Here is a 20519-nt window from a genome sequence, read left to right on the forward strand (position 1 = left end):
TAGAGGGAGAAGAAGCAGGCTCTCTGCAGGGAGCCCCGTGTGGGACATCATCAGGGGAACTCTGGGATCATGACCTGAGCTGAAGGCAGACACCCAACCGCTGAGCCACCCAGGCGTCCCTTGGTCTATGATTCCTACCCCTCCCTCAGACACATTATATCTGAGCTATGTCCCCTGTTCTCCAAGCACACCCTGCTTTCCACAGCTTAGGTGATTTTCTCTACCTAGAACACTCTTCCTCTATCTTTGCCCACTCAAGTTCCCTGTTTGATTCAGGGCTGAGCTCCGCGGTGACTTGCGACAGCTCTTCTGTGGTGTTTTGAAGAGAATTGCATGGCTCCATCCCACTTCTCTTTGTTGTGCATGTATAACATTCATCCTCTGAGCCTCCTATCCTATCCCAGGATTTTCTCCCACTAGTTTATTAAGGGGTAGAGGAAGAAATACGACCAATCACACCCATCTATGTGCCCCACCGTAGTGGTGAGCGCATAAAATAACTAGTATATTTTGACTTTGAGGTGAAGAATCTAACTGAACAATTAAGAAGTGTGCTCAAGATTGCATGGCTGTTCTTCCTCCCTTTCACATACATTGCTGCTCCATGCTTCAGGGAGGCAGACTTTACGTGCAGGGTTTTGTCTAAAGTGCAAACACCTGCGCTGTCGTGCAAAAGTACTTTTCCAGCTGTGTTGCCAAAAATGTCACTTGAAAGCTTAGGTATTACATAGGTCCGCCCCTTGCCACATGGGCGTCTTTAATGCGCCAAGTATTTATAGGAAATCGTGTATGCAAGCAGGAGACATGAAATAAGTCGTCTTCTTTCTTTTAAGTAAGCAGGTGGCATTGCGTAGCCTGCATATTGTAATTAGTGGTAGGAGGTGAATGCCGAAGAGCAAAACAAAAAAACAAAGAGGCAGCTGTCCGTGAGCTGAGGCTGCGGGGGGCCGCGTCCTGCGGCGTGGGGGCGCAGCCAGGCTGCACCGGGAGGGCCCGCGCCCCTTCCGTGAGTCCCGGGAGGCCCGGGGACCCGCACTCGGTGCCCGGCGGGGAGCAGGACGCGGCCCTGCGGCAGGCGCGCGCTCGGCCGCCCCCCGCGGGCACCTGGGGCCCGGCTGCTCCCCGCGGCTGGCCCCGCCCCCGCCGCCCCGAAGCCCAATCAGGGGAGAGTCTGGGGCGCGTCCCGCTCCGGCCACGCCCCCGGGCCCGGGCTGGGGGCGTCCTTAAGAGGCGGCCGGCGGGCCGAGCCGCAGTGGCGGGTGCGGGGCTGCGGACCGAGGCCTGGGTCGCGAGCTCCGAGGTGCCCGCCGCCGCCGCCGCCGCCGCCGCCGCCCGCGCCCCGGCCGCCCCGGCCTCCCCGGGGACTCGCCGCCGCCGCGCTCCCTGGCGCCCGGGGGCCCGCCCGGGGCCATGGTGCCCTTCCCCGAGGAGCCCGCCGCCGCGCGGGGCACGAGCGAGGCGCAGCCGCCGGGCCCCGCCACCCCGGGGGGCGCCGCTCCGCTGCCCTGCCCGGGACCCGCGGACCGCCCCGAGGCGGCGGGGGAGAGGGTGGAGGTGGAGCTGGCGGGGCCGGCGGGCGCGGAGCCCCCGCAGCCTCCCGAGGGCGGCTGGGGCTGGCTGGTGATGCTGGCCGCCATGTGGTGCAACGGGTCGGTGTTCGGCATCCAGAACGCCTGCGGGGTGCTCTTCGTGGCCATGCTCAAGACCTTCGTGACCAAGGACGACGACAAGATGGTCTTCAAGACAGGTGAGCGGGAGCCCGCCGCGCCCGCCGGGAGTCGGGGAGGGCGGGCGCGGGGCCTCGGCGCGCATCCCGGGGGCGGGGCGGGGCGGGGCGGGGCGGGGCTGTGCCCCTCGGAGGGTCCCGGGGGGCGGGGGCGGAGGGGGTGCTGTGCCCCTCGGAGGGTCCCCGGGTGCGGGGGGGAGGGGGTGCTGTGCCCCTCGGAGGGTCCCGGGGGGCGGAGGGGGTGCTGTGCCCCTCGGAGGGTCCCGGGGGGCGGAGGGGGTGCTGTGCCCCTCGGAGGGTCCCGGGGGGCGGGGGCGGAGGGGGTGCTGTGCCCCTCGGAGGGTCCCCGGGTGCGGGGGGGGAGGGGGTGCTGTGCCCCTTGGAGGGTCCCCGGGTGCGGGGGGGAGGGGGTGCAGTGCCCCTCGGAGGGTCCCCGGGTGCGGGGGGGAGGGGGTGCTGTGCCCCTTGGAGGGTCCCCGGGTGCGGGGGGGAGGGGGTGCAGTGCCCCTCGGAGGGTCCCGGGGGGCGGGGAGCGGAGGGGGTGCTGTGCCCCTCGGAGGGTCCCGGGGGGCGGAGGGGGTGCTGTGCCCCTCGGAGGGTCCCCGCGTGCAGGGGGCGGGGGGCGGGTTGTGCCCCTCGTAGGGTCCCAGGGGGTTGGGGGGCGCGGGCTGTGCCCTCGGAGGGTCCCCGCGTGCAGGGGGCGGGGGGCGGGTTGTGCCCCTCGGAGGGTCCCGGGGGGTCGGGGGGCGCGGGCTGTGCCCTCGGAGGGTCCCCGCGTGCAGGGGGCGGGCTGTGCCCTCGGAGGATCGCGAGGGGCGGGGGCAGGTTGTGCCCCTCGGAGGGTCCCGCGGGGTCCTGGTGCAGAGGAGCCTGCCGCCCGGGGCCCCGCTGTGCCGGGTCCCCCCCCCGCCCCCCCCCGCTGTGCCCGGTGCCCGCGGAGCCCGCCGTGGGCCGGGCGGGCGAGAGCTGGGCGAGTGCGGGCGCAAGCCGCGGCCCCGAGCCGCCCAGACTTCGAGGAGGGCTGAGGGTCCGCCGTCTACACTGTCCTCCTAACTTTTGCGGACGAACGCGACCTTGCGGACCCTGCGGCCTCGGGCTGTGCCTTTTGCGGGCTCCGAGGTGGCCGCGGCGGTTGGGGCAGGCGAGGGGCGCGGGCGCGGAGGGGAGTGGGGCTGGCCACAGGGCACATTCACTGCAAGGTCGCGGGAGCTCCCGAGGGAACCCTGAAGAGCCACGGTTTCGTGTTTGTTGGTTTGTTGTTTGGGGGGCAGCACTGTGTGCTAAGGATAGAAACCCAGGAGGCAGCCAGGTGGGGGACGGGGAGGAGGAAGGTGAGGGGTTACCCTTTCCTGTTGTGTTCTTTGTCATATTTGACGATATACTAGCCTAGATGAAAAAGTGCAGATTCAACCTTCTTTTTTTTTTTTTTCCTGTAGAGAGTTCTTATGTGATTGATCTCTTGACTGGTAGGCAAAAAACAAGCCCAAGACCTTTGGTGTAACTCTTCTACATAACCTATTTCACTTCCACCTGCGAGGCAGGTGTTACCAACCCCATTTGGGTGAGCAAACTGAATCTTGGTAAAATAGTGTCTTGGTGAGTAGCAAAATGGACATAGAACGCACATCTTCCGACTTAAGGGGCTAAGTGATTTCCATTACTAAATAAGGCTCCTCCCTGCCATTTGGGAAACTTTATATGATTAATAGTCTTTTTTTTTTAACCTTAATTTTCTATTTTTAGAAGGACTATTCCTTAGGTCTTTAGTGTGCATACAAGGGATATGCAAGACTGTTCTAACAAATTCTAATTCTTCTGCCTCTAAGGCAGAGGTCGGGTTGGGAGTTTTAAAGCCTTATATAAATAGTATTACATGATCCTTCTGCAGCTTGCTTTTCTTCTACCCCATGTTGTTTGCAGTTTATCCACATAATACCTCATTTTGAGCTTGGTAGCCTAAATTCTTTACATTTTTACTCAGGTTTTCCACTGTATGAATGTATTACGCTTTACTAATGCATTCTCCCTTTAATAACCATTTAGATTACTTCCAGACTTAATATATAAACAATGCTGCAGTGAATGTTCTTGTACATTGTCTCTTTGCACATGTGATAATATACCATATTTAACCTGGAATTTCTGTTCCTTAAATAGCTCTTGAACCACTGTTACACAGGTCACAGTGTTGAACGTGTAGCGTCCTGTATTTATTTGTAATGGAAGACAACTGTTGTAAACTTTGGATCGTAAAGCAGGATTGATATGCATATATGATATTGTTCAAAAATCGTTTTTTTAATCTTAGCATCAGGTATCTGGTAGTAAAAAGCTCAAAGAGGCAGAACTGACAGCATGTCAAGACTGGTTCCTTCAGCATTTAGCCTATTCTTGCCTGGGATTACAAATTTTTAATGCAGTTAAAACAACAAGACAACTGTCTTTTGTTTACCCCTGTTTTTGCAAACTCCGGTGAGTAGGTCGTTTGTTATCTGTGGGTTTTTTTTTCTTTCATTTTATGAGAGAGAGAGAGAGTGTGTGTGTGTGAATGAGCATCTGCTGGGGAAAGACAGTTTTGCCAGGGATGGGAGTTTTACAGTGTTGAAGCCTCTGCCTACCTCCCTTCCATCCCCAGAGTTCCTGTTGGCTGCAATGTCCCAGCCAGCTGAGGGTGAAGGAGGGGACAGAGACCTGCCCTCTTGAACTTTTTTGAAGCTCTGTATTTTCACTTTTGGTGAATATCCTTCTCCATTTTCTCCGTTAAATCCTTCCACAACTTTCAGTCGTGTTTGCATATGCGCGGGTGTATGTTGTATAAATAGTTATATGGGTCGGCCAGTTAAATACTGAAGATCTTTGTGCTTGTCTGCATGACTGCTGTGTTAAGGTTGTGGCCTTGCACAAAGGTGCCCACCTCAGGGTAAGTGGTGACTGGAAACCCGCCTGTGCTCTGGGTGCCTGCTTACGCGGGAATAACAGCAGCTAGATGGAACAGTGACTTTTACTTGGATGCTATGCTCTGCAGAGCTGATAGCTGATAAATTTTAAGATCTAAGAAAGAAAAAAAAAGATGTAACCTCATCTGTGGGGGAAAAAAAAAGTAACAGGATTGTCTTTAAGCCAGTTAATACTGAGACTCACCCCCCCACCCCCAGCACACACACGCGCGTGCGCACACACACACACACACGCGGGTGTTTCATAAAGTCCTTCCTCCACAACAGGCACTGAAGTATTTGAGAATACCTGAAGGTTTCTTGTTCAGGCTTTTTCCTTTTGATATTCGGTTGCTGAGTCATCTGTGATTAAACATATGCAAGCTTCAAGTACAATGCCAAAAAATATCTGAATTGTTTATAGCTTTTATCTTTCAAAGTTTTGGTCCATTTTCTATTACCTTATGTATGACTGATAATCCCAGCACTAAGGAGCACTTAATTTTGTTTTCATGCTTTCATTGGCGGCTTTCTAGTGATGAGCCCAAGATACGTAGGCAAATAGTGGTGGAATGTGAATCTAGGTTTCTAACTGATGGCTCACTTTTCTCCAGAACTATGTACCAGGCCCAGTGCAAAGCACTGCACTATTTAATCCTTACTGCAGCCCCATGATATGGGCTTAATTTAATATCTTTCTTTTCATATGTGGAAACTCAGTCTTATAGAGTAAGCAGTGGAGCCAGGACTCAATCACCAGGTTTATCTGACTCCAGAAACTGGGTTTAATGATTGATCATTTGCATTGGCTGGATAACATTCCGCTAATCTGGCGTTCTTTATGTTGTTGCTTAATTCAAGCATAGCAATTGATTGAGTACTATACCAGGAATTCTAGGGTTAGAAAATTTTTTTCTAAGTCTGAAAGATTAGGGTCTCTGTTTCTTGATCTTACTTTGCTGTCAATAAACAATTGCCAATTGTTAATGTCTCATTGAAATAGATTTTTGTAGAGGGACTGCCATGGAGAAACAAACAAGATAATTTCATATGGCATTCAGCAGAAGTCTGGGGTTTCTTTTGAAGAACCATGTTCCTTCAGACTGATCCATGGTAGGATGATGTTTTCAGATAGAACTGAAAAGGAGCCTTTCTCAGGCTTTCTTCTCTTCAGGGCTATCTTAACTCTTCCTATGCAATTGATGATCTACCCAAAATTTCTCAGGAAAGGCTCTAAAGAAATTCATTCACACTAAGATATAGGTTAGTTGATACATTTTTTTAAAAAAGATTTTATTTATTCATGAGAGAGGCACAGAGAGAGGGGCAGGGACATAGGCAGAGAGAGAGAAGCCAGGTTCCTGGCTCCTCCCCCACCGGGAACCTGATGACGGTTTTGATCCCAGGACCCTGGGATCTCTACTTGAGCCAAAGGCAGATGCTCAACCACTGAGTCACCAAGGTGCCCCTACTTTATACATCTTAATTTTACTTCTTATTCATTCTACAAATGTTTACCAAGGTTTTCTGACACTCTCTGTGCTGGACACTGGAGATGGTAATTGAGAGAAGAAACAAGGTCAGCAGTTCCCAAGGATTTTTTGAAATTCTGTGGGATACAAATGAGTAAACAGAATATTTTCCTGAGACATTTGCAATATATCAGGACTCAAATCTTATTTTTAAAAGCTGAAATTCTAAGGGAATTCCTGTGAGTGGTAGGGGCTGGGAAAGGCAGTTTGATGGCCTCTTTCTTTATGATAATAAATTTTACTTTGTGCATTCAAGACTTTGGAAAGGGGAAGCAAGCTGAACTATGTTAGGCAATAGAATGAATGAAAAATGTTGAGTGCATCAGAGCCCTACTATGTTATCCTAGCTGCCAACTGACATAATACTCAGAGATGTACCTCACATATACTGCTGCATGAACGTGAGCAAGCTGCACTTGAGGTTTTCTGTTAAACTTTTACCTGTTAACATGTGTACAGGTAAACTAGATGCTTTTAGGAAACCTAAAACAGTTACTACAATGAACTGAAACCTTACTTTCCCTTAGAAATCACAGCTGTGTTGGGTATTGGAAAAACCCATTTTTATTTTCTTTATTTTGAAAGATTTTATTTATCCATAAGAGACACACAGTGAGAGGCAGAGACATAGGCAGTGGGAGAAGTGGGCTCCCTGCGAGGAGCCTGATATGGGACTTGATCCCTGGACCCCAAGATCATGCCCTAGCCAAAGGCAGATGCTCAACCACTGAGTCACCCAGGTGCCCCTGGAAAGCCCATTTTTAGTTCTTTCATGGAACTGATAAAGAATCAAGCGTTCTTGTATCCTCAGATAGGGTGCTATGGACTGCGTGTCCATAGCACATTCCGGGATCTTACTAGGGTATTGGTCTAGTTACTTACTTGTTTTCTTCCTGGAGAAAGAAATATTTTAATGGTATTTGACTTCTAAACTATATTTAAAACAAGTATATTTTCAGAATCAATATTTAGGGTAATGATATCCTTTTGGAGATACTATGTCTTTGTGGTCTAGGGGCTTGGTCAAGTACACCCTTGCTTCTTTCAGTAATTCCCAAAATGTGTTCTTTAATAGCCTTTCTTTAAAGTGGAGGTCTGTGGTTAAATAAGTTTGGGAAACACTGCACATTATCCTCCTTTCGTGGATATTTAAAGTACAAATCAAAGTATTAAAAATTTAGTAGTTTTCAAGAAAAGTAGATTATCAGAAAGGTCCCAAAAGAGTGGCTCTCTGGCTACAATCGTTAATGCAGCTCTGCTTCCCTGTATGAGGTAGATTGCTAGATTGCTCTTTAGTTATAATCACAAAGTAGAATTTTCAATAGCATTCAGGGAACCATGCATCTTGTAACATCTCTCAGTATAGTGCTACTGGCACCTCTGAAATTTCAAGTCAGTTCATGTTCTTGAAGGTTTTTTTTAAAAAAAGTTCTCACATTTACAGTTATGCTAGTATCTACACACTGCAGTTTTTTACTACACCTAAACTTATAGGAGGTTGATTATAGTTCAGAATGGAACTGCTGTGCCTGCCCTTAATGCTCAGAGGGTTTGTTTGTTTTTGGTGCAGAAAGCTGCCGGGACAACTAATAATGTCTATATCATCCTGGGAAGGTTTATAGTGATTGTGCTTTGTTGAGCTGATTACGGTGAAGGGATGATCTGGTTCATGGTCCAGTACATCTTTTACTGTAAGAAAAATACCTGTTATTTACACTGGAAGAGAGGTTGGAAAACTAAGAACTCACTGTATGGCTGTTATGCTCGAATCTCCTTCATGCCTCCTCCATCTTAAAACATTCCACCTTATATTCCATGTAAATTCATCAGGACTGCCTGTTAAAATAATTAGATCGCAAAAATGGTTCCAGGATTTTGGAATAATAAATAAGTATGGGGGCACCGGGGTGGCTCAGTTGGTTAATGTCTGTCTTCGGCTCAGATCAGGATCCCAGGCTCCTAGGATCCGAGCCCCGTGTCTGCTCAGCGGGGAGCCTGCTTCTCCCTCTCCCTCTGCCACTTCCCCTGCTTGTGCTCTCTCTCTCTATCAAAGAAATAAATAAAATCTTAAAAAAAAAATGAGTGTGATGTGAGCATTTTTTACTCCATTTCCAGAACGTTTCTGAATTTAGAGCAATATGGAACAGTGTGAATAGTATATAATAAATTCTGGTCAAATACAATAATGAGTATTCCTGTGGTGTTTTGTCATTGAATTTTTACCAATAAAATTAGCTGCTCAAAGAATGAAATCAATAAAAAATAAAAGCATATCAGAATTACTTCAGGAGGGTTTTTTTTTAAAGATTTATTTATTCATGAGAGACACACAGAGAGAGGCAGAGACACAGGCAGAGAAAGAAACAGGCTCCTTGCAGGGAGCCCGATGGGGGACTCGATCCCAGATCCCAGGATGAGCCGAAGGCAGGCACCCAGCCGCTGAACCACCCAGGTGTCCCTTCAAGGAGGGGTTTTGATGTATCTTTTAGAATAAATTGTACCCTGTACTCTTGTGATTTGTGTTTTTTTTTTTTTTTTTTTTTGGTATGGATTTTTGTTTATCCGTATTGCAAATCCTCGAGGCTTCATCCCAGGCCATGTACTTGGCTTCACTTTTCCTACCTTCCTTGAGTGTCTCACACGCCCCGTGGCTTTAGCCACTATATTAGCATTTGGGGTTGTTATTTCCAAGTTGCTTCTCTATGTTCATGAATCACATTTATTATATCTGGACAATTCCATTTGGATACACAGGTGTGTCATATCCAAAATGAATGCATTTTTTAGCCACTCCAATCTTCTACCACCAGAAACAACAGCTCACTTGCGAATAAACACATCCTTCCTTCTGAATTCTCTCAGTGCCTGACACCTCCGGTTGCTTGAGTCAGAAACCTGGAATTCATCTTAATTTCTTATTTCTCCCTTTTCCCATCTTGTTAAACTAGACCAAATCCTTTTACATTTACCTCCTTAATGCCTCATAAATCCTTTCCTTTAGTGCTGCCTTGATTCATGCCTTCATTAATTTTGGCCTCAATTATTGTCGTAATGCTTTAACCGATCTCCCTGTCTTCAGTTATACACTTGAGTGATTTCTCTAAAACAGAGGACCTTATCATTTTTCTGTTTAAAAGACATCAGTGATACTCATTAAAACGTCAGACTCCATATAGCAAAGGCCTTCAAGTTTTGGCCCTTGCCTGACCCATTGGCCTTGCCTCTCACCTCTCTCCCTTCTTGCTCTTTGTGTTCTGGCCACGCTGAAGCCTTGAACTTTTCCAAACTTCTGTTATCTTTTGCCTCTGTGCCTTTATGTGTGCCACTCCTCTCTAGTATGGTTGTTAATCCTTGTAAGATTCTGATGAAATGGCTGTTTTATTCCTTTTGTCCTAATCAGGAACAAAACAACGATTCTATACAACCGTTGTTACATTTTTGATGCACTTGGAATGTTTGGGGGGTAGCATGAATTCAAATAAGTTATTAAGTTTAAAGTGGAAGAAGGAGGGAGTGCCTGGCTGGCTCTGTCTGTAGAGCATGTGACTCGATCTCCCAGTGGTGAGTTTGAGCCCCATGTTGGGGTTAGAGATTACTTAAAAACCAAACCAAACCAAAAAAACCTTGAAAGTGGAAGACAGAGAATCTAATTACATCCTATTCTAATCTACCATTCTGTGAATGGCATCTTAAAGATAACCTATCTTTGTCTAAGTGATAATTTATATAGTCCTTTATCATAATTAAGAGCTTTCGCATACATTCGTACATATTCATACATTGTTTTTTTTAGAGTAGCCTTGCAATGTGCTATAACTATAGTTTAGGGTTGGGGAACATGATGCCAGTATTTACATCTATTATGTTGAATTTAAGAACATCTTTTCAGCTCAGTAAAAATTTGTTCTTATGTTAAAGTAGTCCTGAAATGTGGGGCCCTGTCTTTTTTTTCCCTTGGAACTGTTTTCTATTTACCTGTATATTTTCTAGAACCTTAATAGTATCTTCTTCCTAAGTTAGCAGAAATCCTGGGAAGTTGCTTTTGGAATAGAATTCTTTTTTATTTCTTTTTTATTTTTTTAAAAGATTTCATTTATTTATTTATGAGAGACACAGAGAGAGAGAGAGGCAGAGACACAGGCAGAGGGAGAAGCAGGCTCCATGCAGGGAGCCTGATGTGGGACTCGACCCCGGGACTCCAGGATCACGCCCTGGGCGTGACCTGACCAAAGGCAGGTGCTAGACCACTGAGCCACCCAGGGATCCCCATGGAATAGAATTCAATTTAGAGTTATTACAATCCAGTTAGAGATCTGATCTCATATTCAAATTAAACAAACAAACCTTAACAAAAACAAACTCCCAAACAGTATGTGAACAGTTGGCTTACCACAGCTCTGAGCACCAGCATAGCCTGGTGCCACCAATGAACTGTGATGTTTTTATTGGCAGTGATTCAGAATGAGCGGCTCCAGCACTCTTGGGGAGTTATGCAAACCCCCACACAAGAGCCAGTCCCTCTGAGACTTGGATGATGGAGGAAAGCAGTGCTTTCAGATGTACATGTACCAAATGTGCATGATCATACTTTCTTTGCTAAGGTATCGTCAGTAACAACTCCCTAACTTGCTTACAGGAACTAGAGCTAGAAGAATTGAGGAAATGACATGCCTTATTTCCAAGTTGAAAGTCTTTTTTTTGTTTCACTAATTTTTAGTTATGGGGATACATATGAAATACAGATGTGAAATAATACACATGGACCAAAGCAGTGTTTCTGCTTAAATTAAGTCCAGAAAGGTGTATAGGTCTGAGAAGGCAGCCCAGTTTTCCTCCACTGGGAGGAGCAGATCAGAAGTTCCAGAGAGGCATATTTAGTTAGATTTTTTTTTTTTTAAGAGTTTATTTATTTATTTGAGAGAGAGAGCGAGAGAGTGAGGAAGCTTGAGCAGGGGAGAGGGGCAGAGGGAGAAGGAGACTCAGGCTCACGAGAGCACGGAGCCCCATGTGGATCTTAGGATCCTGGGATCATGACCTGACCTAGAGGCAGATGCTTAACCAACGCCAAGTGCCCCAAGGCATATTTGGTTTAAAAAAGCAGAGTCAAAGGTTGTTATTTTGTATTTAAAAAACAAAAGAGTCCTAATTATTTCCATAATGCAACTAAAAATAAAATGACAAAATCTTAGCTGGTGGATAAATACAGAAGCATGGCTTTAACTTCTGGATGTTAGAGTTTCTCACTTGAAAGGTAAACTACCCTTGGAGGTGTGCATCAGAGTTTGCAAGGATTATGAGACCTCTGTATTTATCAAGAGAGAACAAAGTCGGTCAGAAACATTGCTCCCCCATAAGGAAGAGAGTCGGTGACTAGAGCTTATGCATTTGTCTGTTGTTCAGCTGTTAATTTATTTTTTTTTGCTAAATAGATTTTTTTTTTTTTAGACTGAATCTGAAACCAATTCTGAGATGTGCTTTTTTAAAAGCAGAAAACCACTACTCATTAAATGGAGAGAGATTTCTTGACTCTTCTGAGTAGACTGGTATTCATGCCAACTCGAGTGGGTTAGTCTGGTGACTTTGTAATAGTAAAAACCTTTTCATCTTGCTTAATTATCCTTTTTATTAGTTTTGACTTCATGTTCCAGTTTTCAAATGGCAGCCTCTCAAAGGATTCACATTTGTCAATAGTTGTTTAAACAACAACATTCCACAAAGTTAATTGATGTTTTAGTGCAAATGGGAGCAGAGTGTTGCTATTGTTATTCTATACTAATGTAACATTCAAATTTTGGCAGCAAATTCTATACTAATGTAACACTCAACCCCAACTCCCTAGTTATCCTTGAGTGCCAGGTTTTTGGATTTCTTACTTTCTGTTGGTTTATCTGTGGCTTCTAAGTTTTTCCTGTTCAACAAATGTTACCTTTATAATAATAAACATATTAATATTAAACGTAATTCATCACTAGCATTAGAAATATTAACTTTCATGACTATAATAGTAAACTTGCCCTAAGAATAAGTTGTTTTATAGGAATCAATGATAGATAGGTGGGGTTTTAGTTGTACGTGTTAGGTTTTGTCTCCTGCAACTCAGAGAAAAACGTTAATTATGGAATAGACTAGAAATGGAGAGCCAGGGAATACCAAACTTTAACTCTTTTACTTTAAATTTATAACAGATACATAATAAAATGTTCTTGCCTATGTATAGATGTCATTTAGTACAGAGCCACAATCTCTTATCTGACACTCTTGGGGTCACATATGTTTGAGGTTCAGATTTTTTGGATTTTAAAAAGTAAATGACCTACATCTCTATTTTTTAATACCTCACAGGGGAGTCTGAAACAGCACCCTGTAAATACACTGATATTTCTGCAGCGAAGTCTATGGGTATTCAGAGCAAGTAGACAAATTAAGACCATAAATATTTTCATCTCAGTTCAGATTATATTTTGCTTTCAAGTAAGTGCTAATACCATCTTACAGAAAACTTAGGGTTGGGATTTCAGAATTGCTGATATGTAGTTGTAGATTTATATGTAAATATTTACTTTTGTTTTCAATTTCTCAATGAACATTCTTTTTAAGGTACATTTTTCTGTATCACCTATTACACCTACTTAAGGTTTTCAGTAAGTGTGGTTTTCTGCTGTAGTGGTCTATCCTAGGTTACTAACCAGGCCTCCTTTGCTGGATATGTTTCAATTGCAGTCAGTATTATGCAATACAAGAATCCTATCTATATACATCTATGAACAAATTGTTGTTTCCTTTTTTTTTTTTTTTTTCTCCCTTGGATTGCTTCCTTGGGGTATATGTCCAAAAGTGAGATTACTAGTTCAAAGAGTATGTATGAACAATTTTATAACACTTGTTACACTTTGCCAGATTGTCTTTGGAGCACATCAGCCAATTTACTGCCAGCAATATATATATTGGTTTCCTGAAAACCCTATAAATGTTAAGTTTTATTTTTATTAATATTTGCTAATTTGATAATTGCCAATGCTATTTTTAAAAATTAATTTTCAGTTATATTACATTGCTTTCAGGGCTGTGTGTTTTCCCAGTTTTAGAGCCCTTTAGAAATGCAAGATGGTCTGTCAATCATATATGATACCTGGAAATACAAGGGGACACATACCAGTAAATATGTTAAAGTAAATTTGTTACCATAGATGGGAATACAAGGTCTGAGATTATTCTTGTTTTTAGATTCTCACCTGACACAACTGGCAGGTGGGGCACACCCTTGTTCCCCTGCCTCTGCTCTCAGCACAGGTGTTGATCAAGACCTTCTTTTGGGGTTAAAAGTAGAGATGGAAATTAACCATCTGGAGACTTAGCTGGAAGGACTTCCTAACTCTTCAGGATGACACCTCGTCCTTCAGAGGATCAGTCTGCCAGAGCAGCCCTTCTCATTCTATGTGCTGTTGTCTTGCCCCTGCCTCCTCCCGACCTAGCCAATTTAACTGAAAATAGCTTTAATAATTTATTTGGGTATATGTGTACTTAAAAATTTTTTGCTTTTCCTTATTTCAAAAAAAGATATAGAAATCATTTATTGAGCACAAACTATGTGGTAGGGGTCATGCAAGAAATGAATACATTTGACTTATTTACATACACATGAGAGGTTATGAGAGGAGGCAAAAATGCTACGTAAATAATTCTAAGGCAATATGCTATACATGTTAAATGCAGTATAAATAAGATGAAGGATTTTAGAGGAAGACAAAATGACTTCTGAGCCAATCAGGCAAGGCTTCATGGAGATAGCTTTCGAGTTCAGCTTTAACATATTGGTAGACTCTTCAGCAGATTTAGCAGAGAAGGTATTTCCGGTATTTCAGTATGAGGCCTAGGTAAGGGCTACGAAGCAGCCTAATAATGGATGTTTTACTGTGCTTTTTCTCTATATTTTATCTTGTTTCATCTATCCAGTAATTATATAACTGCTATTATGATTGTCATTTTTTTTTTAAAGATTTTATTTATTTATTCACGAGAGAGAGAGAGAGGCAGAGACACAGGCAGAGGGAGAAGCAGACTCCATGCAGGGAGCCCGACATGGGACTCGATCCCAGGTCTCCAGGATCACACCCTGGGCTGAAGGCGGCGCTAAACTGCTGAGCCACCTGGGCTGCCCCATGATTGTCATGTTTTAAATAGGCAGCTGTGGCTAGTGAGCTAGTGGGGAGCTGGATTTGAACTCAGCTCTCTTGGATCAAGAACCAGGCTCTTGATATACCTGAGTACACACTGGACTTACTAGGTGAATGCAAGGTGTTTGGCTTGCCTAGAGCCAAGGATATGTGTGTAAGGAAAGTCATAGCAGATAAGACTGGAAAAGAATGGTGGAGCTGGGGAATGGAAGTTTTGAATGCTGAGTTAAGAAGTTTGGATGTGATTTAATAGGCACTGGGGAGATATCGAAGGTGCCGGAAATAGTGCCTTAAAAAATGTGACTGGGTTGCAGAGGGAAAGAAATAAGAGGAACTCCAATTACAGAGTAGAGAGCTGGGTGAGATTTGAGTCACAGTCAAATGGGAAGGGACAGATGTGAGACATTTTAAAGGACAGATCAAAGGAATTTTAGCAAACGGTGGGTGTAGATGGTGACATGATGGTGACATGGAAGCAGAGAAGATGCCTGCATCTGGAGTCTGCATCTTAAAACTTTTTTAACTGGGAGTCCCACATTTTCATTCTGTACTGGCGCTACAGATTGTGTAGACAGTTCTGGATGGTGCCACTGTCAGGACCAGGGGCACGAGGAAGAGGAATTGACAGGGAAAGACTGACTCATATGTCAGACATTTGAGTGCAAATGCCAGCAGGACATCAGGGGATGATGGGAAGCAGATAACTGGAAATGTAGACCTGGAGCCTCGGAGGGAAGCTGAAGCCAGAGGTAGAGCTTTGGAAACAGCGGATGTCTCTGAGAGGAACATGATGTAATAAGAGAAACCCAGAAAATCTGTCTCAAGCAGACCCTGGGGGCTGCTCCTAGGTAGTTTAGTTAGTGTCCATTGAACTCATTTATTTATTTATTTATTTATTATTATTTTTTTAATTTTTATTTATTTATGATAGTCACAGAGAGAGAGAGAGGCAGAGACACTGGCAGAGGGAGAAGCAGGCTCCATGCACCAGGAGCCCGACGTGGGATTCGATCCCAGGTCTCCAGGACCGCGCCCTGGGCCAAAGGCAGGAGCCAAACCGCTGCGCCACCCAGGGATCCCCCATTGAACTCATTTATAAGTAACAAAACTTAATTCCTTTAAAAGTCTTTCTAGCATTTAGAGTTCTCTCTTTTAGATCTGCAACTTCCCAAAGGTCAGAATTGTATTATCATTATCGAAGTATTTCCAAAGTGTAGTCCTAAGACTTCGTTATTTTTTTTTCCTGTAATTTAGCACAGTCTCTGAGGCTATTGGCATTTACTCTCTCTCATTCATGATGTAATTCAGTCTGTAAGTCTTATTTTCAAGATGCTCTAGACCGAGAGCCTATGAGAATAGCTTAGAATAATTTTAATCAATTTATGTATTTCAGATTTAAATGTAAAGTATTGACATGGTGGAAAACCCGTCCAACAGGCAGATGTTATCCTGTAGATCTGTCTTCGCAGAGTTCAGTAACTGAGTCAGCTTCCTCATTTACAGTTCATGATGAAAACAGCTAACTCTTTTCACTGTAGGCTCCCTTTTTAAGAAATTGTCTAGGAAAACTAGGAAACTGGTATAAATGAATTCAAGTTCTCTGACCAGGAGTCGGGTGGACTATCGCACAGTTAAGAAACAGGACTGACGGGATCCCTGGGTGGCGCAGTGGTTTGGCGTCTGCCTTTGGCCCAGGGCACGATCCTGGAGACTCAGGATCGAATCCCACGTCGGGCTCCCTGCGTGGAGCCTGCTTCTCCCTCTGCCTGTGTCTCTGCCTCTCTCTCCCTCTCTCTGTGTGACTATCATAAATAAATAAAAATTAAAAAAAAAAAAAAAAGAAACAGGACTGACTTTGCCAAGTCCCTCGCACTAGATGGCTGAGGCTTGGCAGGGGGAGGAGGCGTCCTCGTGTCCTGCTGGCCCTGGTGGCGCTGGTCCTAACTCAGACCCTAACCGGCTGTCTGGCTACCCCCAGGTGCATTTTGCCTTAGTTGTGTGTCCCGAGCGTAGCCGCAAGGTAACAGGATGTCAACGTGCTTTTGGGTGCACGCGGTTATGCCCAACAGTGCTGTTATTGAGCAGCTGGGCCCAGTGTCTGTGTGTGGGCGTGTGTTGACTCACGTGCTGTGCTGTAATCAGTCGGAACTCAGGGCCTGATTGCGCCCTTGTGATTGGAGCCCCGCCGAAGGTTTCGAAGGTTTCGGAAGGACAGTGACCTTGGTGGAGGAACCTGTCAACGCAGGGGGCGGATGAAAGGGAGTTGAGTTGTGTAAGGAGAGGGAATCTGTCTTGTTTGGGAAGACACACTTTTCTTTCCAGTAACTGGTTTGTTTTTGATACCACTTGACTTCATCCGCAAGGTCTGTATTAAAACAGATGTCAGGGGTTCAGGCGGTATTTTGACCAGGCTTAGCTCCTGTTGCGCTCGCTGGGATGAACTGCACATACTGGTTTGCTGACCAGCACATTTGATATCTAATGGTTATGGAGAGAGGAGGAAAAGGGAAGTTCAACTAAAGCATTCTTTCCTCCGAGTGTGATAAACAGAAGCCATGTGGTCTTTTAAATTCCATGGCAACATACCAGGCAGAAAAAAGACTTGCCAGTAGCAAAGGTCAGGAATCACAAAAGAGCAATGTAGGTTTTCCGTATTGACTTCAGAACACACTTTTCTGTAACTAAGCATTCATTTGCTATATGCATGCTGTTTTAGGTTTGTATATGTGGTAGTTTTTTTTTTTTTTTTGTGACTTTGATTAGGAAACGTAATGAGTCACTTAAATCAAAAGGTAGACTATTATCGTTTTTTTGGGAAAAAATCTAGTAAAAGTGATGCTTAATCCAATTAATCTGTCTTCTTCCTCTAATTCATTATGATAACTTCAGGTGTCTGGTGGCAACTGAGAATGGGTTATGGAAAAATGTCAAGGCAATGTAATCCCCATTATTTATGGTCACTTAAGAGGATAAATTAATCATTGGTCACTAATCTTTGGATAATTACTCTATTTAGCTGGAAATATCCTTAGTTTTTTGGAAAGCAAGTCAGTGAGTTAGTAGAACTGTCAAAATTGATCAGCTTTTCTAAGTCTAATAATAAGTGAATGGAAACTAGTTGCCTGCAGCCCTTTCTGTCCTGTATTGTAGCATGATCATTCTAAAACTCTGGACACTGTAAATGGGACAACAGGAAAATATATTAATAAACTACCTTGTGGTTTTCAAGTGGACATTCAAAGCCTGTTAGTTGAGGATTAACATAGTTGCCATTAACAGATAAAGGCTTATGACCCATGTATGTGGTTTTGGTTACTAGAATTAGGCAAGTTAATTACATTACAACATTGGCTTGAATATAGGTTGTTTGGAAATGGGTCTTTTGGGGATGGCAATTCCATTTACTTGTGCACTGAATAAATATTTTGAAGAAGTTAAGTTGTGTAAGTACTGTATCAGATGCTGGTGACGGGGATGGGAATAAAGAAAGTTATTCATTTCACTCCCAAAGGAATTAAAAAAAAATAAAGAGAAAGTCCTAGCCTTGTGTTTTCAGCATGGGTACAGTGTCTCAAATGCACACTAATACTCACTTTTTGGAGTTTGAGGTCCTCATTCATGGGGTTCCCAAAGAATCTTTATATTTAAGAGTAGATGAAGTTGTTATGTGGGTGCAGTCAGAAACGTATTACTTATTTCTCACAATCAAAGTAATGTCATTTAATTTTTTAATTTTATTTTTTTAATGAAAGTAATGACATTTTAATAATAAAATTCACCTGCATATGCTACAAATTGTTGCTTTTATAAAGCTTCTGGAAACAAAACAGAATTCTGCTAAGTATTGTTTCCAATCACTAGGGAAGGATTTGTGTCATTATGGGAAACATAAGACTGTATATGGGACTGACTGACTTTAGAACCAAAATATAAATTAGGACTTTAGAAAACAATTGAAGGTGTAGAAATCTTAACTAGTATACATTTTAGAAGTCTCAATTTTAAATTTTTTTTAATTTTCTAAAGATTTTTAAAAGATGTTTATCCATTTATTTGAGAGAGAGAGAACAGAGGGAGAGGGAGAAGCAGGCTTACCATGCAGGGAGCCCTATGTGGTTTGATCCAAGGACTCTGGGATCATGACTGGAGCTGAAGGCAGATGCTTAGTCAACTGAGCCACCCAGGTGCCCCTCAATTTTTTTAAAGATTTATTTATTTTAGAGCATGAGAGCAGAGGGGAGGGGCAGAGGGAGAGAGAGACACACACACACATTCTCTCCCTGCTGAGCATGGAGCCAAGCTCTGAGCCCCAGATGAGGCTCAGTCTCACGACCCTGAGATCAGAACCAGAGCCGAAATCAAGAGTCGCTTAACTGACTGAGCAACCCCGGCTCCCTGGCTCAATTAATTTTGAAAATCCAACTTTATTGAGGGATAATTTCATATAAAATTCACTAATTTTAAGGCTACGATTTGATAAGTTCTGACAAATGCCTAACAGTCTTGCAAACACCATGACAATCATGATAGAGCCTTTCCATCACCCCCAATGTATCCTCTTGTGTCTCCTTGTAGTCAGTCTTCCCCTTTACCCTGGTCCCTGGCAACCACTGATCTGTTTTCTGTCGCTGTGGTTTTGCTTGCTCTAAAATTTTGTATAAATAGAATCATACAGTATTTTTCTTTGTCTCTGGTGCTCAGTCAGTATGATGGTTTTGAAGATTCACCCATGTTGTTGCATATATTAGTAGTTCATTTCTTTTTATTGCTGAGTAGTATTCTGTTGTATGCTTATCCTGCAGTTTATCCGTTCACATCTTGATGGACGTTTGGGTTGTTTCGAGTTTTTGCCTGTTATGATTAGTGCTGCTTTGTGTGTAGGTACCTATGTTCTCATGTCTCATGTCTCCTGTGTACCTTATTTTCATTTAAATTTTATTCTGTATGCTTATCTGTATTTTTAAATTTCACAAGAGGATGATATTATGTTTTTTTTTTTTAATTAAAAGAAATTGTTGTCTAAGTGAAACAGTGGGTGGAGGGCTCTAGAAAGACAGATTTTTTTCACTTGGGTAATTGGGTGAATGGTGGTATTCCCAATCAAGTGGCTGAAATTTCCTTTTGAGGGGCAGAGGGAGCGAGAGATGCAGTCTCCTCACTGAGTGCGGAGCCCCACTAGGACTTCATCCTATGATCCTGAGATCATGACCTGAGCCAAAATCAAGAGTTGGATGTTTAACTGACTGAGCTACCCAGGTGCCCCTGAAATGTCCTACTTTTAAAAAAAAGACTGAAGATGATCCATTGAAAGGAGTCTGAGGGAAATCCCCTAGCTCACACTCATTGGTGTGGGTGGAGGTGAGTGGAGGTTGATTAGTATGAGGAGTAGAGATAGGAGTGCACCCCAAGAAGTGAGAAAGTTGACAAGAGGAGAAATAGGGTGGTAGCTAGGGGAGGATTCGCCTCAGGGGGGAATGATCATTTACTTTATAAAAGGTAGGAGTAGCTTGAGGAGAGAGAGTAGAGAAGAAGATGAAGTGACCAAGCAGCTAATTAAAAGAATAATGTTCATGAGCAAGTGAGCTATGGAATCCAAGCGCTGCTGGTGGTGATGGTGGTGGGGCGGGTTGCCAGAGGGGCCACCTCTTCTAGATCTGGAAAGAAGAAAGTAAAAGAAAGAAGAAAGTAAAAACTAGGAGCAAGTGGAGGCAGGATTGTTGAGGAAGGAAGCCAAGGGGGCTTTTGTTTTCTCTGAGAAGTTACTTGTTAAGTGTCATGTATTGGGGTAGAGGAGCAGATCTGAAGAGAGTGACAGAGGTTTGGGAGCTGAGTAGTGAGAAGGAAGAGGAGTGATAACAGCTTTGAGAACTCAACCAAGATTGGAAAACATGATTTTTGTGGTGAAACCAGTTTCTAAGATTGTGGCTTCCCCCCCGCCCCCCAACCGTGCTCTGAAGCCTGATAAGTGACCAGGGAAAGTGAACAGAACAATTGATGTAAAGTTGGAAAAGAATCAAAGCAAAGTAACTTTACATTTTTGTCTGTTTTCAGCCATATGCTGTGTGGCTTCCTCTTCTCTCTACCTTTTATACTCCTCAGGTTTTTGGTAAAGTTGATTAAACAGGTAACACCCAAATGTAGTTTTTTACAT

General features: G+C 44.1%; 1 protein-coding gene across 2 annotated transcripts in view; it reads left to right on the plus strand.

Annotated features, from left to right (window-relative positions):
* Positions 1-1383: 1383 nt before the first annotated feature.
* SLC16A10 (solute carrier family 16 member 10) overlaps positions 1384-20519 on the plus strand; it is a 115598-nt gene continuing 96462 nt past the window's right edge. The window contains exon 1 of one of the 2 annotated variants that reach the window (XM_025444973.3): positions 1384-1747. In XM_025444973.3, coding sequence (XP_025300758.1) covers positions 1411-1747 — 337 coding nt within the window. In that variant the 5' untranslated portion in view covers positions 1384-1410. Of the gene's footprint in view, positions 1748-3967; positions 4199-20519 lie in introns of those variants that run through there. The other variant, XM_035697587.2, reaches the window with a different exon arrangement.

This window comes from Canis lupus, chromosome 12 (genome assembly GCF_003254725.2).
Source record: "Canis lupus dingo isolate Sandy chromosome 12, ASM325472v2, whole genome shotgun sequence".
Taxonomy (NCBI): domain Eukaryota; kingdom Metazoa; phylum Chordata; class Mammalia; order Carnivora; family Canidae; genus Canis; species Canis lupus.